A 22,588-nucleotide genomic window follows, 5' to 3' on the forward strand; every position below is an offset into this window, starting at 1 on the left:
AGCTGCATTTATTGCCTCTAGGTAGAACAAGAAGTATTGGTCTCTAGCACAATTCAGAATCAAAGGTGGAATTTAAAACAATTAATTCTAAAATAAAAAGGAGTTTGGGATTAACATATACACACTACTATATATAAAATAGATAACCAACAAGGACCTACTATATAGCACAGGGAACCATACTCAATATTTTGTAATAACCTATAAGGAAAAAGAATCTGAAAAGGAATATATATACATATATCTAGCTGAATATATACATATATAGCTGAATCACTTTGCTGTACAACCAAAGCTAACACAACATTGTAAATCAACTGTACTTCAATAAAAAAATAAATTAAATAAAAATTAAATAAAACGTATAAAATGTTCGGTATTACACACGTGATTAATTAAACATTAAAAAATGTATTGTGTCTGCTGCCTCACCTCCACCACAAAATGCATTATATTTTATCAACTTAAAATATTTTCTTAGAGTAAGATTAAATAATCACAACTCATTTCTCTAAATGGGTTATTTCATTTAGCTTTACTTTATATTGCTCTCTTTAATTATCTTCATTTTCATCTCTTTATCAGTTAGCAATTCCCTTATTGAGTATGTTATAGAAGTGGGGAGAAGATATACTAATGTTAAATTTATCTTAATACAACTTTTATCTTATGAAATTAAAGTTGACTAGCACTTTATAAAACCTAAACTCCTGAGCTTTAACACAACTCAGACTTCATTCGTTCAGAGAATATTTACTAAGCACTTAATATATGCCAGTGTTCTAGGCTCTGGTTACACGTAAGTAAACAAAATGACAAAACTCCTTTCCCTCATGGAGCATATATCATCAGCTAGTAAATACTGTTAGTGAAATCCAGAATCATACACACTGATTGTGACACCCATATTCTCTTATTCTGGAAAAGTGAACTGAAAGGATAAATAATAGGATTGGGATTCTGGGTTCAGGAAAATGTTAAAAAGTACTTCTGGAAGACATCAACAAACCGAATATACTTGCATCTGGTAGAATATCTGGTAGCCACCATCAAAACTCCTTAACTCAGAGTTCTAAATTGAGGCTTCAAGGGATATTTACATAGCTCTTTTTATTTGTTTTGATGATGATACTCAAGAAATACTCAATTTTGCTAAATGGGAAAGTGGTAAGACCCATGAGTGTAGTCATAAACAACCTCATTTTATTCTCCTACTGTCTCTTCAAACTTATTCAGTGTTGATAGGGAACTATGTTTTTCCCATAACTGTATGAAAATTCAGGCAGCCTAGTAACTTTCCAGATTCTTATTTGGTAATATAAACTCCTACAGTTACTTTGAGCAGCAAAAGGCAGTCTCGACTCAGAAGTTATACCTCAGGCTTATGTAATAATAAATACTATTATCTTAATTAAAAGAGAAGTCCCTCCTTTTCTATAGTCAAGTAGGTAGAATAGAGGGAGGAGAGCAAGGAAGAAATGGTAAGTTCTGATTTGGCCAGCATTGCCATCAATTGGCATCACTCTGTTCGTGCCAAATGTTTAAAGCCAATTTTTTATCTAGTTAAGGCACTGTGTATGTTCTAAGTGGCCACCACCTCTATGAACTGCTTACAGTTCCTTGATGGGTCTAATTCGTCTCTGTGTTCCTCTGTCCTCTGAATATCTGGCGTAAGTGCATCTGGATGCTTGATTCAAGTTGATGTGGGGGCAAGAGTACTTCATAGATGGTGGTGTATGCTTTCACTGGAAGTGCATAATGTCTTCTTGGTTGCATTTTATGATGCCAGCCACCACTGATAATCATAGCCCAGATTCATCACTTCATTAGGACGTGCAATTTGATGAATTCGAAATATATCATTCCATACTCATTTATTTGCAATATATCATTCCATACTCATTTATCTATATGAATAGAAAGTTTCTCTCATGCATCATTGTGTTATCCTGAGGGACAGTCTGTATGGGAAAGGCAGGAAAATGCTTGATTCCACACCTTTATCCTTTATTTAAACCCTCATTTGTCCTTTAAAAGAATCAATTCCCTAGAATTCTCCAAGGGAGAATTGTATTATATTTAGTATTATTATAAACTCATGGATCTAAATATGTCTTATATTTCAATACACTGATGTATGGTATCCTTAGTGGTAGTTGTGTTTTAATACTTCCTTTTTCTTGTAAGCATTCTCTTTTCATATTTAATATCAATACCCAAATAAACATGAAGAGAGAAGACTTAGCTGTTTCTCTAAATCCAAGTAAAATTCAGACGAAATAGTTTTTTGCAAAAAAAAAAGTTTAAAAGTGATGCATACATCTAGAGCTATTTATGTTTGTCCCAAGATAAACTATTCTGTACCCCAAAGCAAACATGAGGTAAATGACATAGCTGTAAGATTTTTTAATCTACTTCAAGAATCTGGTTACTCTGGTTCTAGTTTTTATAATCTTTAAACATTTTGAACTTCACGCAAGTAAAGTCCTATTTACTGATATAGCATTTTAGGGACCTGTTTTGAAAAAAAGTATTAGAGAATGGAAAATGTATACATTGTATTTAAAATTTTTTTCAATGTTTAATTCTTTAAATGAGAATGTCATAAACAATCTCTATTTCTCTCTCTCTCTCTCACATACACACACACACACACACACACACACACACACACAAAACAGCAGATTGGCAGAGAAAATTAACAAATTTAAGTCATATTCCCTGTTCTCAGAAAAATGCTGTAATGTGGCATGTGAGGAAAGATTATTCAGTAATGTAGAACAATATGAATGTTGCCAAATTTCTCAAAAACAATTTCATATTATCACTAAAAAAAAGTGAAATCTGGAAAAAAAATACATTTAAAAGTCTGCTTTGTATACTACTGAACTAGCAAACCCACCAAAAGCAAAATACACTACTTTTGTTAGGTGAAAAGGGTTGAACAAGCAAAAGAGAGTGAGAGAGACAGAGAGAGAGGTCTTACTATATAATTGCAACTATATTTCAAAAGCTTGACACAGATTCCCTATAAAATTCTAGAACTTATTTTTAAACAGAAGATTGTGAATACTTGGGGGGAAAATAAACCAGTGATAATATGAAGATAATGTCACTATAGAAAGTCTTCTAATGATTTTATAAATACTAATTTACTCATTATGACAACCTGATGAGGTAGTAATGATATAATCCCCATTGTACGGAAAAGGAAACAAAGACAGGGATATTAAGTGACTTTTACAAGGTCATAAGACTAGGAGATGGCAGAGCTGGAATATAAACCCAGGAAGTCTTCCTCCAGAATCCATGTTTTAAACCACTAAAATATGTTGTCTTGCTTCTTTTTAATTTTCTTTTTATTTCAGAAAGAACCATTTTTTAAAAATACTTATAATATCATTGTGAATTTATTAAATAAAAGTGAGAAAAATATTGATTCATTCAGGGGGATTTGGGGTTACTTGATGAATGATTCCCAAAGAGAACCAATTAGTAGAACATTTCAGCCTATTAGAAAATCTCTAATGACAAGAGGAATTGATCTCTTGATTTATACTGTTTATTTTCCTCAGTGATTTAAAGTAATACAATCCTTTTACAATTTGGAAATGATACAAAGATGGTATAAATAGCTAATATGATAGTTTGGAGTATTAACACTCAAGAATATCTAAAGAGCCTAAATCAATAGACTGGAAAATAAAAAATTAATATGGATAAATGCAAATTCCTAATACAAGTAAAAGATAAAGAATTGGCTTAGTAGAATTTCATGTCAAAAATGCATGAGATTTACCGAGTCACACATTCAACTAGCAAAAATAGTTATGAACTATGACTACATTTATAAACTATTGTCCAAACTGAGGTTTATGTTAGTTCTGGTCTCTTCACTGATGGGTTCACTTCTAGAGTAATATGCAGGAGAGGGGTAGTGAGGAGGGGGCTTATTTAAGAAAAGGAAGGTCAACCAAGAGGCTTGATGAAAAATTGTCAGAAGAAATTAGAATTTTGGTCTGGAAAAAAGAAACATCATAGGTACTATAGCAGAGGACTTAAATATTTAAATAGTTAGAACGCAGAAGAATTAGGAGACATTTTTTCCAAAAGAATAAAGTTAAAGTAGAAACTATTGAGAGGAAAATTTTAATTTGATCAATTAATACCTTCACACTCTTAAATTTGCTGAAAATAGAATAGGCCTTCTATAAAATAGATATATAAAAATGGGTAGAGAGGATGCAGGAATGCTTTCTCCACCATGGAGGGAGCTGGATTACGAAACACTTAACATCCCAAGCCTATGACTCTTCACGTTCTACGAATATTAAACAGTAAAAGTATATGGGTTTCACTGATACATAATAGACTAATACAGAATGTCTAATGATTTAATATAATCTTAGACATTTAGCTATTTGGGATTTAAGGTAGAATTATTATTGTGTAAACAGTATATATCCTTTTCCTCCCTCCTCAAAGTTACCTTATTAAAATACTTACAGTAGTCCAAGACAATCAACCAGAGAAAATCTAAATTCAGTACTTTAGCAGACACTGTCATGGAGGCTTGCATTTAAAGCAAATAACAATGTCATGGTGGTACTGTCCTCACCTATATAATTTTCTTTTCCTCAATGCTTTTAATTTCTTTTCCTTTCAATGCCAAATCCTATGGCTCTATGGTGTTTGACAGTTTAGTTTGCGTTGCTTCCATTCACCACAGCCTAAGATTCACATGGGTTTGATTTAATCAGAACTCAAGGATTAGCAAAATTTTCCTATAAAAAGCTAGCTAGCAAATATTTTATTCAACACTGCCTTTGTATTTGAAAGTAGCCATAGACATTACGTAAATTAGAGTGTGGCTAATATCCAGAAAACTTTATTTATGGACACTAAAATTTGAATTCCATATAATTTTCATGTGTCATGAAAGATTATTCTTCTTTTGATTTTTTTTCCAACCAGTTGAAAATGTAAAATCATTCTTAATTCATGGTCCATCCAAAAACTGACAGCAGCGTAGGTTTTCCCCAAGTTCAGCAGCTTGCAGACCCTGCTCTACTGCTTGAACTGGTAGGTACATTTTCATAAATAGGTTTATAAGAAAATCATTGGAGTTCCTTTAGTTCGTAGAAATAGATAACAAAACATTTTTTTAAGCTTGTAAGTCTGAGAGCTATGGTTTTGCTTTTCTTTTGTCCTACAAATTCTTTTTGCTATTCTCATTTGGGTTGAGTTTTAATTTTAACTCTTGTCATTACTGTCAAAAAATGTAAATAGCACATTTCCGCATATGGACCATCCCTCAAAGCCTATTTTCTCTTGTTTTATCATTTCTTCCAGTGCGGGTAAATCTTCTTTGGTATTTAACATTTCACTTTTAATTGGCCTTCATATTTAGAATCTTTTCAGGCAAACAAACTTGTAGGCTCTATTCTAATTACCCACTTGGGCCCCATACTCTTTAAAGTGACATAAGAGTCAACCATTTTCTTTGGGGAAAATAAAAATTTCCCCTAAATTAAGTTTAATTAATACGTATCATATGAGTTTACTAAACACTGCTTCAAATGAGTGAGACAATGAAAATGTTGAATTCTCAGTAATAACTATTATCAAAATTGATCATAAATTGAATCGATACCTTGATTAACAAATCGGTTCCCTCACTGATGACAATGTAGCATTCAGTGGCATTCTCTCAGGAAAGAATATTTTGGTAGTTGATCTTGGCCTCCTGTGATATTTCTTGTTATTTTCCTCTGGTAAGGATTCTTCCAAAAATTATTTAAGGAGCAAGTACACATCTTTGTTTATAGAGTATTATTATATGAAAAATTCCTATTTGCATATTATTCAACTTTCTATATAAGTAATGACAGGGTCTTTACAAAATGTATAATGACTTAAATGCATCACAATAATACCATATAGAGTATTTTCATTGCCCTAAAAACCCCCTGTTCTCCATCTGTTCATCCTCTGTTCCCACCCACTAGCAACCACTGATCTTTTTAGGATCTCCATAGTTTTGCCTTTTCCAAAGTGTCCTACACTTGAAACAATACAGTGTGTAGCCTTTTCAAACTAGCTTCTTCAACTTAGCAGTAGGCATTTGAGTTTCCTCCATACCTTTTCATGGCTTGATGGTTCATTGCTTTTTAGCTCTGAATAATATTCCATTGTATGGTGGTGAGAATTCAGCTAAGCTACTCTGTGGTATTGCTGCTTCAGCATCCATTTTGTTTTACCATGTGGCCTACAGGGACCTTAAACTGACACTAGCCCCCTTCATGCAAGTGCATGCTCTAGACAGCAGCCAAAGTCATAAGCAAATGTAAGTCCCTGGTATGACTTCCCCAAAAGCCCTTGTGATCAACAGTCTTCTTAAATAAGACCCGTGGGAGACTTACCAAAACCCTACTCTTTTGGTTTGAATTGACCAATCCAGCTCCAGCCTGGAAATCCTGAAATACCCCACCCATGGATCCTAATAAAGCAATTTGCCTCAGGTCCTGCCTTGTTCTCTCTGTCTGCACTCTGCCTTGACCCCCCTGTCTGGTCCCCTGAGGCATGCCAAGTACTTCCTCCATGACCTGTGAGTAATAAACTTCTCTATTTCATTTTTTCTTGTGGTCTGTTGTTGAACCATGGCTCACTCACTTAACAAATGCTAATTCAGTTTTTGGAAGTATAGCTGACTTACAATATTAGTTTCAAGCGTACAACACAGTAATTCGATATTTTTATAGATTACTCTCCATACAAAGTTATGACAAAATATTGACTATATTTTCTGTGCTGTACATTACATTCTTGTAGCCTACTTATTTTATACCTAGTAGTTCAGTACCTCTAATCCCCTTCACCTATTTTGACCCTCCCTCCCAACCCTCTCCCTTCTGGTAACCACTAGTTTGTTCTCTGTATATGTGAATCTGTTTCTGTTCTATTTGTTCATTTGTTTTATTTTTTAGATTCCACATATAAGTGAAAATATACAGTATTTGTCTTTTTCTGTCTGACTTATTTCACTAAGTATAATACCCTCCAGGCCCATCCACATTGTCACAAATGGCAAACAACAAAGTCATCACACACGGAGGTACACAATTTTTTTATCCAGTCACCTCTTGAAAGGCATCTTGGTTGCTTCCAAATTTTGGCAATTATGAAAACAGCTGCTATAAATACCCATGGACAAATTTTTGTATAGACCTAAATTTTCAACTCCTTTTGATAAAAATTATACGGTTGTAGGGTAAGAGTATGTTTAGTTTCATTAGAAACCACCAAACCATCTACTAAAATGGCCATACCATTTTGCATTACCACCAGCAATGAATAAGAATTGTAGCAAGGCCTTTTATGTAAAATATGCTCCAGAGACTCCCCTAAACTCACATGTATTATATTCAGAAAAACAAGATAATAATTATGTCAAATACGGATAATGCAGCATGAGGTATCTTTTACTTAGTTTAAAAATTAATAATCTATTCTGACAATGCAAATGGTACAGATGAACCTATTTTCAGGGCAGGAATAGAGACGCAGACATAGAGGATGGATGGGTGGACACAGAGGGGGAAGGACAGGGTGGGATGAACTGGGAAACTGGGATTGACATATATGCACTACCATGTGTAAAATGGATGGCTAGTGGGAACCTACTGTATAGCACAAGGAGCTCAGCTCGGTGCTCTGTGACGACCTAGATGGGTGGGATGGGGTGGGTGGCAGGGAGGTCCAAGAGGGAGGGGATATATGTATACATGTAGCTGGTTCACTTTGTTGTGCAGTGGAAACTAACACAGCATTGTGAAGCAATTATACTCCAGTAATAAATAAATAAATAGAGTACTTTGATTTAAATATACATTATAAAATAATATGAATGAAAAAGTATACACACACACATATTTAAAAGTATACACATACCTCACACACACACATATACAGAGAGAGCCAGAGAAGTGTGTATATATACATATACGTGATACCTGTATAACAGTAATGTTATCTTCTACTTACGGTGTATTTTTGAATTTACAAAAAATTTCAATTTTATTATTTCATTTAGGTTTTACACCCACACTGTATTATGCATTTTTTTAGGTGTAGAAATAATCAGAAAGATTTAGCTACATGCCCAAGGTGACACAGCTAGTTAAGTGGCAGAACCATAATTTAACCCTTTTGGTCTTCTGAAAACAAATCAGATACCATTTTCCACACCTTATGGTTCATAACACCACACACACATACACACATACCCACAAACACAAACACAACCATACATATAAGCACATACACACAATTTGAAGTATATCATTTAAAATGCTATGTTCATCTTTCCCTTAGTAGATATAATAGAGAACTTCAAGTTATCCTAACCTGCCTAAATACTGTACCCCTGGTTTTAATTACTATAAGTGACTTTTTTTTCTCATAATCTATTCACTATCGCTTAGCTTTTTAGAGTTAGAACTACTTGTGGAGTAAGAAAAATGGATTGAGTGATGGTGGCTGAAGATGATTTTGGCTTAAGGCAAATCAATCATGTAATTAAACAATTACCTTAATAACAGATGTCTCAACTCTGGATGGGGGACTCTGAACTTGTGCTGCTGCCGCCATATTGGCAATGGTGCTGAGATGGTTCATCTGGCTCATTGCCATGGTGACAGATGCTGGAGGTAGGCTGACAGGAATTAGAGGGTGGGGCATCATCATAAAAGGCAGTTCCAGTCCTGTAAAAAATACACATATATCATCATTTCTCTATTCAAGTAAAACAGTGAAACATGGTATATCTCATTAATTAAAATGGCTAAGGATATAAATCACTGAAAATTGAAGCATTATAAAATGTTCTAATAATGAGAGTCAAAGGAAAAATATTTGTCCTCTTTGCATGCAACAGTACCCACTTATCACTCAGGGAAATTAGGCTTAAAGCTAGCCAGTTTGGGGCCATGTTTTATCACTCACCACTCTTCATTTGTGTTTAATACAAACAGTTCTTTGCTACATTATTCTTCTGATCAGTCTGATTCTTGTTTAAAATACTATGGTTTTCTTTATCACGTTTAGCTGTCTAAATGTAGTGTACCTATCTACTATGTCCTATATTTCACTATCCGATCATTAGATTTTTTTCTTTGCAACTTTCATTTTTAGTGCTAAAAAATGCCATCGTACCATTTGGCAGAAGGTGGCTCTGCTGAAGATGGCAGAGAGGATGACTGACTGGAAGGCTAAGTGCTCTAGGTATGTGGGGGCAGGTAACAGAAGCCTGAGATCCCCGGGGTGGGGAAGAGTACAGTGTTTCCTTTTCTCAAGAACCTTCACTGCTGCCTGTGGGGAATGAATATCAATTATTTGGATACAATATTATTCCAAATCTTCTAATGAATAATTGGAAATGAAGTTTTAAAAAGCATATCAGACGTAGAGAATGGACTAGAGGACACGGGGAGGGGGAAGGGGAAGCTGGGACGAAGTGAGACAGTGGCATGGATATATATACACTAGCAAATGTAAAATAGATAGCTAGTGGGAAGCAGCCGCATAGCACAGGCAGATCAGCTCAGTGCTTTGTGACCACCTAGAGGGTTGGGATAGGGTGGGAGGGACGCACAAGAGGGAGGGGATATGGGGATATATGTATATGTATAGCTGATTCACTTTGTTATACAAAAGAAGCTAACACACCATTGTAAAGCAATTATACTCCAATAAAGATGTGAAAAAAATATATATCACATTTGGAGATTGGCTAAGTGATTTCTTGGGAAATAAGCTCAAGTAAGTAAATTTCCCCTAAACCATATTTTCCTTTTGTTTTTCTATTTCTTAAATACAGTCTCAAATTTTCTGAAAAATAACATTTTTACAACAGGTAGCCTATTCATGAAGTCTACTCCTGCTTGACTAACCAACTTAATATAAAATGGATTCTATTATATACCTAGAGAATTAATTACTTCTTGGAACTGAAGCACACTCATAGTTATAGAACCCAAAGTTATCCTTGTATAATAGAATCCCAGTCACCCTTCAGAGTTAAAGTTCCCAGTTTAATTCCACAGAAAATCCTAAACATAGAATCATTAAATGCCCAGCTTGGTTAGACATGCTCCAGGGAACACAAAGATCATTTACAAAAGATAATAATATCAAAGCAATAAATTAACTGTGTGTGAATCAATAAATATATCTCTTGTTTCCAACTGCAGAGAAACTTAGGTTTATGACTGTGGCAATACAGGTGCCAAAGTCAGAACAGTACCTTTAAGGGCGTGTATTTCAACATCATGGCCACGTCTCAGATTAAACAGATCTTGAAACACCTTAATAGGGTACTCCTTGGAAGGTTTTTATATATCATTTCAATTTAGGCATGTTCTCAGATTAAATTATTTTACCATTAATTTATTGTTTAACTGAATCTGTTGAATATACAAACTACCCACTTGAAAGAAAGTTTCTGTAATATCTCTGTCAGCTTATGAGTTTTCATTTCTTAAAAAAGGAAAAGAAACTGTATTTTCATATAATATGCTTAGAAACAGCAAAGTAGGTAAAACTCCAATTTAAATGTTTTAGCTCTATTAAAAGCCTCATTGTAAAATCTCTAAGACATAGTTTTTCATGAAGAATACTTAGTTGCTGCCATGATTTTTTTTTCCATTTATTTCAGGAAGACAGTTAAGGTTCAATATAAATTCAAACTCATTAGCTCAATACTGTCTGGATCTTAGAGTAAATTTTTCAGAAGTGGGTAATGAAAACTCAATTCAAATTCTTCAGCAATCAGACAAAGCAATTTTATTAAACAATGAAGAGAATCAATTAAAATGGATATCTTTATTATTTTACAAGAAACCAGGACAGCTTTTGGCTAAAAAAAAAGTTTATAGCTTCATACAGAAATGACTCACATGAAAGCAATCTCTCCAGCTTGCTCCTACACTATGATATAAAATTTCACTTCTATATTCACAAATTTATACAATTTATTTCTCTACTCGTGACTTTTTTGACGCTTTATACCAAGGTCCTAGTCAAACATGCAAAAGCTGTAAGTATATAAATTTTTTGAACATATTATGTCAAGAAAGCATTCAGTGACAAAACGTTTTAAACATTTTCACTTTATATTGCCTTTATCAAAGTATATGCAAAATTCTTCGTTACATATTTACTTTTTATGTTATCATTTAAAACAAGAGTTAAAGCATAATCACCAACTATTTGGATATAGAAATAACACTTTGGAATAAATATTGAATATGGGAACTGCATTGGAAATTTATAAATAATAGATAATTTTCTCTTTATATTTCATTTAAAATATCCAAGGATTACATTTTCATAGTAGATTGCATTTTTGAGGTTAACTAATATTAACTAATATATGGAGGAGGGAAAAATATTCATATTCATTATTTTGGATTGAGTTTGAGTTCTGCTTATACCTATTATCTACTTTTGTTTCTCTGTCCAATTGAGCCAATTTCTTTTATTTACATCTAGATTACCAGTTAATAAATGGGAAAAGCCATTTGCCCAATATACTTCAATTTCACTCTTATATCAATAGAGAAGCACTTATAATTCTATTTTTTCACATTATCAAAGTGTAAAATATAAAGTTAAAATTCTGATTAAATCATTCTGGTAACAGATTATATACAATATACTACCTATTTCCACATCTCTTTTGGATCACAGGATATCAGTCCCTTGTGTAAGGGTAAATATCAATCATCTATATATGAATTTTCCATAGCAAGTTTATAACACTAGATTGGATTTTCTCACTACATAAAATGCTCCTAGCCATCTCCGCCAATCATCATTTGTTAAATACTCATGATGTTAGCTCATTTGGGTAATAAATAGAGCAAACAATTAAGAAACTAAGTCTAATGAAAAATATACAATATATAACCAAGTCAGCTGTAAGTGAGTTTTGCTTAATTTATAACATCCTTCTCCTCTATTAGCATGAATAAATAAGTATTGAAAATAGGCCACTTCAGAACAAGACATGCCCATAGTTATTAAATGTATAATTTCAAGTGCTTTGGTTTAAGCCAATATATTTGATATAAGCCAGTATCTATGTGTGAGCCTACACACAAACATGCATACACATATACACCTTTAAGATTAAAGCTTATTATTATGACTGCATGAAAACTTACAGGAGACAGCAGATTTCACATATAAGAAAAGTTCTAACAGTTGGTAAGGAGAGTTACAGAGAAACAGAAAAGAATTGATTCTTCTCTTCCATTCTTGTAGAATCCTACCATTTCTTTGACTTTACAATGGAATAAAAAGACAAACTTCATCTAGCCCTAGTATCCTTAAAGAACATACTCTATAACAGGGGGTAGAGACGTGTATGCAAAAACTCAGACATTTGATAAATATATAAAATGGTTTTGAACCAAGGAAATTGGTCATGAGCTCATGAAAAGATTCAGCGCATCCAGCTGTTTGATTATCTAGACTCTATATCCATATTTTAATGTGTTGGAGGTAAGGATTAAAGGAAGAGAGGATCTCCCACACCTACTCCTAAACACATATTGTGGAGAAGCATGGGAACAATCTCAGGCTAAACACCTGCTTACACGGGTGGAAATAAATCTGCGCTCTGACTGACGGCAGAACACACAGGCAGCTGTTACATGATGAAGTTAAGTAGTGTAACCACAAGCATCAGGAAGGCCAGCTCCTCATGCAATGGTGTGATTTTGGTGGAGTGAGAATTAACAAATGTACCATCTTACAGCAACCAGATGTAAGTGGGTACATGAACACAAGAGGAAAAATTGAAATTAACACCTGATTACCTGTTTTGTCTCTAGTTAAAAGCTATTAATTATGCATTTATATAATCTGAAACAGTTTATTTACTCTGCCTAATTATACCGATAGTAAGAATATATCTATAATTATATATGCAAATATATGGAACATATATACAAAAAGTAATTGTGTGTGTTTAGGTTTCCTTTCCTGTAAAAGATGTGTATTTCTCAAGGACAAGCAAGGTGGTTTTAAGGTTCAATGTAACTGAAATTCTGATTCATAAGGAATAGGTATGGGACGTTCCCTGCTTACATCCTCTGCACCCCCAACTTTAAAACATAGTCGTAGGTTCTGAAAAAGTAAATAGCTCGGTGGACTATCTTAGTCTTTTTCTGAGCTCAGACTATATTTTGTATCCTTCCATTTTATATTTTTATGGTATTTTATGATACATATTTTACGATGGATCAGGTTATAAACAGAGAAATAGACTACTTTGGGGAGAAACCCTTAAATTTTGAAGCCACCCCTACGTTAAAGGTAACCAGGTTCTCAAACAGTTAGAACTGATGGATAACAAATAAAAACTAGCTTAATTTTTCCTCTAATTACTGCCTTCAGATATGCTCTGTTAAGGCTCCCTCCTCTGCCCCTTAATAACCTTGAGCAGATTTTGAGTATAAGAAAATCCATTCTACTTAACGTCACTCTCTGCATCCTCATCTCCATCAGCACTTGCCAGCCCTAGGGCCTAGGGAGCTGGAAGACAGAGGGGCTTGGACAGCTTTTCCATCTATTCTCTTGGGTGGGAGGGTGAAAGTCTCCCATCCAACCAGTTCCTGCTCCAGTCATCCCCGCACTGTCGCTTCTATGGCTATGCCTATTGGCCATTGACATCTCCCAGGTGGCAGGTGCCTAAATGCCAAGTATTCCCTGCCAAGTAATGATCATTTAACGGGGTCTTCCAGGGGAGCCTCCTAACTGCACAAGTCCCTGACAATGGAAATCTCCTGCAGCTTCCTGCTCTTCTAAGCTCCCCAAACTGCCATGGTCTCTTGAAACTAAGGCCCTTCTGGTGTGGGTCCTTTTGTTCTGATGATGTCCACTCTCTCTATTCTGTCCCCTCTCCTCAATTCTTTCTCCCCTTGCTCAAACATGTACAGAAAGCAGATCAGCAGTTCACACCAAAGCAGACATCCAGCTATGAAATGAGGTGGAGGCATCTGTAATCCTTGAGTAATTCTCTTGAAACTCCTCTCCCTGAACTTGGTGATGAGGAAGGACTCTCAAAAAGGAATCACTAAGCCACAGCTTCCTCCATTAAGTGCTGTCTTTTCACTACAATGTTTTCTCCGAATCTCCTCTCTTGTGTTGGTCTTCCCCTCTTATAAATGGAGGAAGAGAATGTCTGTGGAGTCTGGAGTGATAGTTAAGATAGCAACTCTGGTTCAGCTGCTATTAATAAGTACTGATTGGTATTTACTTTTTTTAAATTGAGAAGTACTTGGCCCCTTTTGTTCTTGTGTGGAACCACAGGAAAATTTATATTTAATATCTTGTTACATAGCATATTCAGTAGAACCAAAAACAAATATGACTATATTATAAGTAGAATTTTAGTAACTGATTCCTGTAAAAAACTGAAAGAAAGGGAAAGAAATATGAATGCTCAACATTTGAAATGTTATTTCACAAATCAACTGAAACTTTTTCAATTGAGACAAAAGTTCAAAAAAAAGATTACATGAATAAAAAAATAAAGAATGATTAAATGTGGAGATAATCATTAATAAAAGAAAGAAGATCATTTTTTGGAACACAATTTTTATGTAGGAAAGGAAATGAAAACTGCTTTGGGTAAGGGTATTGTTACTGTTTCTCTTTAATTAAAAAAAAATAAAACTATGGGTATGTATATCAGTGGTACTGATTAAAATCCTAGCCCAAATAGTTACATTTATTACTGAATCCTAAACATAACCAATAAGTAATAGGTTCCAAAAGAGAAGGCCACTGTATATTTTTTAATGAATTTTGGACAGAGTGCATGTAAAGTAATCAAACACAAAGTTAAAGTGATCTGTAGAAAAGAAATGCCTTTTAAACCACCATGCATTAAAATAGTAAAAGTATATTTAAATGTCATTATCTTTTATACCTAGTTGATATGTAACTATTTGTTCAGATTTTCCCACAGGCTGACCCTGATAAAGGAGGCAAATCTCAAAGGGACTAACGGTCACACCACAGCTTAGTGAGTGACACTGATAGACTGTGATGGGAACCTGACATTGTCAAGATTCGTTTACAATGAAAATGATGGCAAGAGCGGGCATTTACTCCATACCATTGGAGACCACTTAGAAGAATGTCAATGCCATCTTAACAATGGAATCAAGACTGCTAAGGAAAAGTAAATACTAGTCTCAGATGCTACAGATGTTCAGCTGTTACTTCAGTGGTAGGTGAGAATAAACAAGTTATTGTTTTTAGAGGATAAACTTCACCCTAATAAAAAATGAGATAGGAAATGTCAGCAGTAATACTAGTACTTTGCATAAATAGGAGAAACAGTCCTTTCATAAATTACTATAATGTAATCTTTTAAATCTTTTTCTGGATAACAATCTGAGCTCAGTGATCTACTTTAGCAAGTAGAAACACTGAAATCTTCTGGTGTTTTGGTTCAACTTTATCAAATTGCTTTATTTTAAAATGAGGAAGAAGCAATCTGTAAAGGGTACTATTAATTGGGTAACAATTTAAAATGTTCCAGTTTAAGTACAGTGGTTTAGCAAAGAAAACAGCACAAAAACCTCCTAATTGGTATTGCACAATAATGTCCACAGAGCAGGCCATTTCCAGAGTTTAAAATTTATATTTGCACACATATCCTGTTTGATTTGGAAGTGCTATTTTTTCTTAGAGAGAAAGAATAATATTGTCATGAATTCTAACTATCCCACTGCCAATAAATATGAGTCATTTAGGAAAACATGTTACTTTCCCAGAAATAGGCATTTTCTTTAGTTATCTGTCATTAACTAAACCTAACTCTGAGTGTTACATATTTGTTAACTAGAAATTTAAAACTCTTGCCATACAAGGAGGTTTCTATTTTACATGTGTTGTTTTCTTTTGAATGCAGAACTGTTTTGAAACATTTTATTTTATATGTAATGGTGATAATATAATACTGGTGCTATCAGTGTCCCTGGACTCAGCAGAACTATGATATTAGCTAAATTTCATCAAGTTGAGATACTTCTATTGCCTTACATACTCCACAGTGTTGTTGAAAGTAGCATAAGTTAAGCTGTTGCACAAAGTGGCACACAAAGTACTGGAAATCAGAACTGTTTATTTTTAAAATTTTGCTTGAATATTATTTGCCATGGCTAATGACTGACTTGCAAGAATAAGAAGCAAATTGTAAAATCAGAGCTGTAGTTCAATTCATTAATGTCAGATGGGCTACAAAAATGGATACTTGAAGAACAGGCAGATATTATTAAAAAACAATTACACTGAGAATCTTTGAGGAATCATGGAAAACTGGAACAGTATTAGGAAACTAAAAATAGACAACAGTGTCCATTTAAATAACCTTGATTTTGAACTCATGAAAGTTATTAGAATAAATTATTATATAAAGAATACAGTATTTTACATATTTTCCCTTATTTCATACCAAATTCCAGAAAGTTTTGATGGAACTTAAAATAAAAGAAAGAAGGCCATTACTATAAAGATAAAAGGTTAAATACTTAATGTGGAGAAGGCAAAGATAATTATATCAGAAACACTTTGCTTTTTGATGCTGTTGTTTTCTTTGGACTCATTAGCACTTTGTTCTAAGTGTTAACGAGGTAAAATAGATCCCCCAAACAAAACAAAACAAAACAAACAAATGCAGACTCAGACTGGTAAATAGTTACATAGAACTCAGTATAGGAAACAAATAGTAGCTACATTAATTGTATTGACTAAATATTTGGGTGTCTTGTTGATATGGACAACTCTAAGCAAGAGTCAAATGTTTCTATTCAGTGGAAATTAAGATATTGCAACAGATCGCTTAATTTCTACAGCTAAAGTATAATGCTATTACGGACAGTGTAGAAATAACAATACTAGGAACATATTTAAGCTTTCCAATCTAAAATAAATACATAAAATTCTTCAGAATAAAGCAGTTTGGTATAGTGTATCCATGTTAATTTAACTGCATCTTTTAACCTTTCTCATAGCCAATGTCAATGAATTTCTACCTCTTCCCATTTTAACTCATCAAATTATTTTTCCATTAGGCAAACAAATGAACTAGAAATTCTCCACTCTAAAGATATTGCAATTTCCCTATAGGGTTACAATTACATCAAATAAAATTTCAAGTTAATATACTCTCTATACTGTTACTAGAGTACTCAAAGCCATGGTATACAATATTAGCAATTTTATGTTCACGTTTAAGTATTGCTCATGGTCAGTTGAAATCAGTTTTAACTTCCAGTGTTTCATATAACATTTCAATTTCAAATTATTTATGTTGAAATTGAAAAATCTTCTCACTTGAGCCAAAATTGCTATTTAATTTTCTAAAAATCATAAAACTCTTATAGGTAGGATAACAGGCTCATGGAATTCTTTTGATATTTCTCATATGCATGGATCTAAGTGTTAAATTATCTTCTCCCCAAACCTGGTTAGCCTCAAAGAATGACATCACCAGATAGTTGTATAAGCCACAAACCTAGGAATCATCTTTATCTCCTCCTCTTTCTCTGTGTGCCACGGATGTCCAATTCCTGTTGATTTCATCAATGTGATTTATCTCTACTTTGTTTCTCTCTCTGCTGTTGTAATCATATTCCAGGACCATCATTACTTTTAAGTTCAAATCTTACATTGTCACTCCCCTGCTTAGAGGACTTCAACTGTTTCCCATTGCTATTAAGTAAAAGACCCAACATTTCTTTTCTTAATGTAAGCACCAAATGATCAGGCTTATGCCTCTTTTGCTCGTCACTGTATCCTCAGCATTTAACAAAGTAGGACTAACTCTGTCAGTTTTTGAGTCGATAGTTGCAAACCCAGACCAATTCTTACATTCACATGTGGTAAATTTCACTGTGGCATTAAAAAATGATAAGCTATAGCCTTTGTCCTTGACCAGCTTATAACAGAAAAGAGAGATAGATATAGCATATATGCACATAATCTTATCCTTTGACTGGAATAAAAGATAGAGAAGATGAAGAATAGGAAATATGTCTAATATTTTAGAAATAAACTTCTTAGAATGTGGTAATCATTTGGATACAAATGGAGATGAAAAGAGTAAAATGTGAGAGGTAACTTCAGTATCTAGTTAACAGTTGGGGATACGGTAATATTATTAATGATGCAATGAAGATGGTGATAATGATGATGACAATGATGATATCTAATATGTATCATCTGCTTCCAGTGTGTCACTCACTATGTTCAGCTTTTATATGCACTATAACAATGAATCTTTAGAACCTCTGAGATAGATCCACATTAGTATTATTAAAGTTGATTAAACTTGCCCTGGGATTTAGATCTTGGAATTCTGAACTCACAATACCAGCTTTTAATCACCTTTATGAGGAAGATCAGGTTTCATTATGAATAAAAATCCATTTGATTCTGGACTTGTTGAATATGAGATATTTCAGAATCACTCAAATGAAACTGACAACAAGCACTGGAAATATGGCATTGAAATTTGGAAGGAAAGCAGATGCCCAGTGAGGAAGATTTGAATGTCTTTGATTTGTAAGTTGGAGATTAAGCCATGATGCTTGAAGAGGGTATAGAAAGTATAAAGGTATTTCTCCTAAAAGTGTATTTCTACTGAAAGCCACAGAATAAGGCCCAAACAAGCCAAGTTGGATGACTTAAAAATAAAGCCTAGGAAGCTGAGCAGGAGTAAGCAAAATTAGGTATATGACTCCTACAGTAAGTTCTTAACACTAATGGGTATCAATGCATTTTTATAATTTCAACTCTCCCCACTTACTGGTAAGCTATAATATTCTTTTAAATAAAATGGTCAACATGAATGCCTGACAGATGTTGGGTCCTCAATTAATACTGAGTGAATAAATGTAGAACATTATCATTGGATTTAAAGATTTGACAATCCTAACTACAACTTAGGTAGATAGCCTAAACAGAGACAACAAATCAAATAGACACAACTAAGCATAGTTTGAAAAGGTGCCATTAGTCCAACTTATAGTATGACAAATAATTGTAATATCCAGTAATTACAAGGTCCCCCTTAAGAACACTATGGAGAGATGCAGCTTTAAATCAAGGGACTACATATCACAAAGAACTCGGCAGATTTGAAGGGCCATAGAAATAATATTATATCCTAGTGGTAGATTACATGCAGATGGCAGGTGTGTTGAAAGCTACTGTTTATACAAAACCAAATCATTCTTTCCATAGCTTCTATTATATGTAGTGAAGACATACTATTCAAAGCACTTTTCATCAGTTTTTCATGGGCAGACACAGCAGGAGATTTTCAAGGTCAAAATGACCACTAAAATTTCAGTTGCTGGCGATAAAAATATACTTAGAAAGATAAGTAGCAATATGCACAAATTTATTTCTAATTTAATTCCAATTCAGGAATTAAATATAAAAGCATTCATCTTTATCCCAAGAATAAATGGATACAATACGCTTTTTTAGATTGGTATGACAATGTGAATTAGAAGAAGAGAAATAGTTAGAAACTGTGTTTTGAAATGAGGATTGACTTTCTGACAATATCAACACTCATGGGTCAATATAAAGTAAAACTTAAGCATCTTTGTTCATTTTTTAAAATTAATTAATTTATTTATTTTTGGCTGCATTGGGTCTTTGCTGCTGCACGCAGGCTTTTCTCTAGTTGAGGAGAGCGAGGGCTACTCCTTGTGATGGTGCATGGTCTTCTCATTGCAGTGGCTTCTCTTGTTGCGGAGCAGGGTTCTAGGCACACGGGCTTCAGTAGTTGTGGCACACAGGCTTAGTCGTTGTGGCACACGGGCTTAGTTGCTCCGCAGCATGTGGGATCTTCCTGGACCAGGGCTCGAACCTGTCTCCCCTGAACTGGCCAGGCAGATTCTTAACCACTGTGCCACCAGGGAAGTCCTATTCATTTCTTATTTCAAAAATTATCCAGTGCAATTGTTATAACCATAATGTCACCAATGAAAAATATGAGAGAATACAACCAACTTAATGATTCGACCAAACTAATGAACCAATGACTCAGTTGTCAGAATTGAGTGCTAAACACAGGTTTTATGTTAATTAAAAAAAAAAAAAAACACCCACACAGGGTGATTGATATTTGGATAAATCAGTCATATTCATTATTTTTCTTTTCTTCAACAATTTTTCTCAGCATCAATATTAAAAAGACACATGCTTTATTGAAAAATAAATGATGAATGATGAAATTACCATCTTTTCTCAAGTACTTAAATAAATAAAACTTTCAAAAATCTTGAACTTACAAAAATAACATCTACCCAAATTATCTTTATCTATAATAAAGCCATTGTATTTTAAATATTTTCAGTGTAAAAAGAATTCTACCTATTAAAAATAATTATATTCTAAGAGGGTCCTTAATTATTGAACAATAAATAGCTATCTAACTGCAAAAATACTCTGTAATAAAAAATTATAATGATCTGTTAGTTTCCCTTGTGATCACAAAAACGTGTCTTGAATAATTTCAATATCTCCTCCAAAATTAAAATATGGCACCATTTCTACTTCTAGTCTGTTCTGTTCTATCATGTACATTCTCTCACATCATTCACACGGAATGTTAGGACCATCGTCCACAGTCACAGATGGTCTCGTTTAGATGTACCTGGCCTAACACCTGGGCAAATACACCTTGTTAAATGTTGCTCTTAATTAAAATAATATATTAAAAAAACTAGTTAAGACTTCAGTTAGTAGGCTAAACAATTTTTCAAAACAAATTAACTACTCAAGAGCTTCTTCTTTGAAATTTTGTTCTAATGCTTCCTACAATGAGCTACTTTTCACAAAGAAGCATCTGGAATATGTTTTGCACCTTATATATTTGAACTATTTTCAAAAAATTATAATTATTGTATGGACACAGCTATAAACAAAAATTTTAAAGTGATTTGTTTTTAATGGTTTATGTGTGTCAATACTATGTGGGATTTTTTGAAATATTTATATCAATATATTGTTATCTATTTTAAATCTAATAAAATTTTAAAGTGTTAAGAATAGAGGCTTAATTTTAAATGTGTCAAATCTCTACTGACTGTGAAAATAATTTTTGAAAATCACTCCATGATGTGCATTTACTCAGGTTCATATTAACATATGTTTAAATTCTGGCCTTGAAAAAGATTTCATGTTCTTGTTTACCCAAAGATTCAAGTTAATACTGCATATTGAAAATCTTGGAAAGAAAGGGGAAGAAACCACAGACTATTAAGATTATGATGCAGTCATAGCAAATAGAAAAAATATAAATAGAAGATAAATAATTTTTAAAATATCAACATATAATCATAAAAAGAGAACCAAATGCCAAGAATATTATGGTATACAGGCCAAGGAATAAAAAATTATATTTAAACATCACTATACAACATACAATTTATTTTTCTGTATATATTTGAACCATAGAATGTTGTAGTACAAAACAGACACAAAAGTCATTCATTCTTTCGTTCTTTTAACATATATCAAACACCTACTACATGCCAGGCAATGTTGCAAGTGATGGGAATATAGCAGTGAATAAAGCAGATAAAAATCTATATCCTCAGGGAGTTTATATTCTCATTGGGAAGTGGGTAGAAAAAATAATAAGCAAATAAATAAAGTGACATGACACATTAAATGAAATATCTGTCATATAGGGATGAAAGAATTTTTGCATATACATGACATATGTGTGTACGTGTAAGCATGTATGTTAGGAGGGTAGATTGAGAAGAGTTTGCTGAGAAGATAACACCATCAAGCATCATCCTCTCCTTTTACAGCAGAAGAAACTGAGGTTCAAGATGATAAAATGAAATGCTTGAGGTCGCATAAGTCTTCAGGTGAAGAGCTGGACTCGATCACATTTATTTGCCTGACCCGTGGTCCTAAATCCTTCCCACTGTACCACACAGAGCACACCTACTTGAGAGAATTGCCTGGACTGTGCGATGAAGCAAAGACAAACATGAATGGTGGATCTGGATGACAGGTGGGTAGTTCAATTGACTGGAGGAGAAAGTACATATTAGGAATGCATCAGGAGTCAGAAAGAATTAGGTAGGGTAGGGAGATGAGAATGAAAGTTTTCAGATGTCAGGATGATGAGTTTGATCATCATCTTAGGCAGGGGAAAGATATGACTAACGTGCTGTATCAGATAGTCAGAAGGAGGAAAAGGAACTTATCATCAGGAATAATCATCCCAAGTTCTGTCATCCACCATATCGACACTGATATGACCAGGGCAAGAATCCTGATTCTGATATTTCATGCCACTGGAAAATTGATAAAATATAAAAAAAAAATATTGTGTTCTTTATCATTAGAGTTTTCTAAGATGATGACTGAAGAACAAATTGGTTTCCAGAGGCAGACATGACAAAACAATTATATCGAGTGAGGATATACTGCATACTCTTCCCCATATCTGAATCCAGTGGCTTGTAAACTAATT

General features: G+C 33.7%; 1 protein-coding gene across 1 annotated transcript in view; it reads right to left on the reverse strand.

Moving 5' to 3' along the window:
• DACH1 (dachshund family transcription factor 1) overlaps positions 1-22,588 on the reverse strand; it is a 414,817-nt gene that overhangs the window by 125,042 nt on the left and 267,187 nt on the right. Inside the window, exon 4 of the mRNA XM_032611650.1 lies at positions 8,590-8,762. Coding sequence (XP_032467541.1) covers positions 8,590-8,762 — 173 coding nt within the window. The remainder of the gene's footprint in view (positions 1-8,589; positions 8,763-22,588) is intronic.

This window comes from Phocoena sinus, chromosome 18 (assembly GCF_008692025.1).
Source record: "Phocoena sinus isolate mPhoSin1 chromosome 18, mPhoSin1.pri, whole genome shotgun sequence".
NCBI lineage: Eukaryota > Metazoa > Chordata > Mammalia > Artiodactyla > Phocoenidae > Phocoena > Phocoena sinus.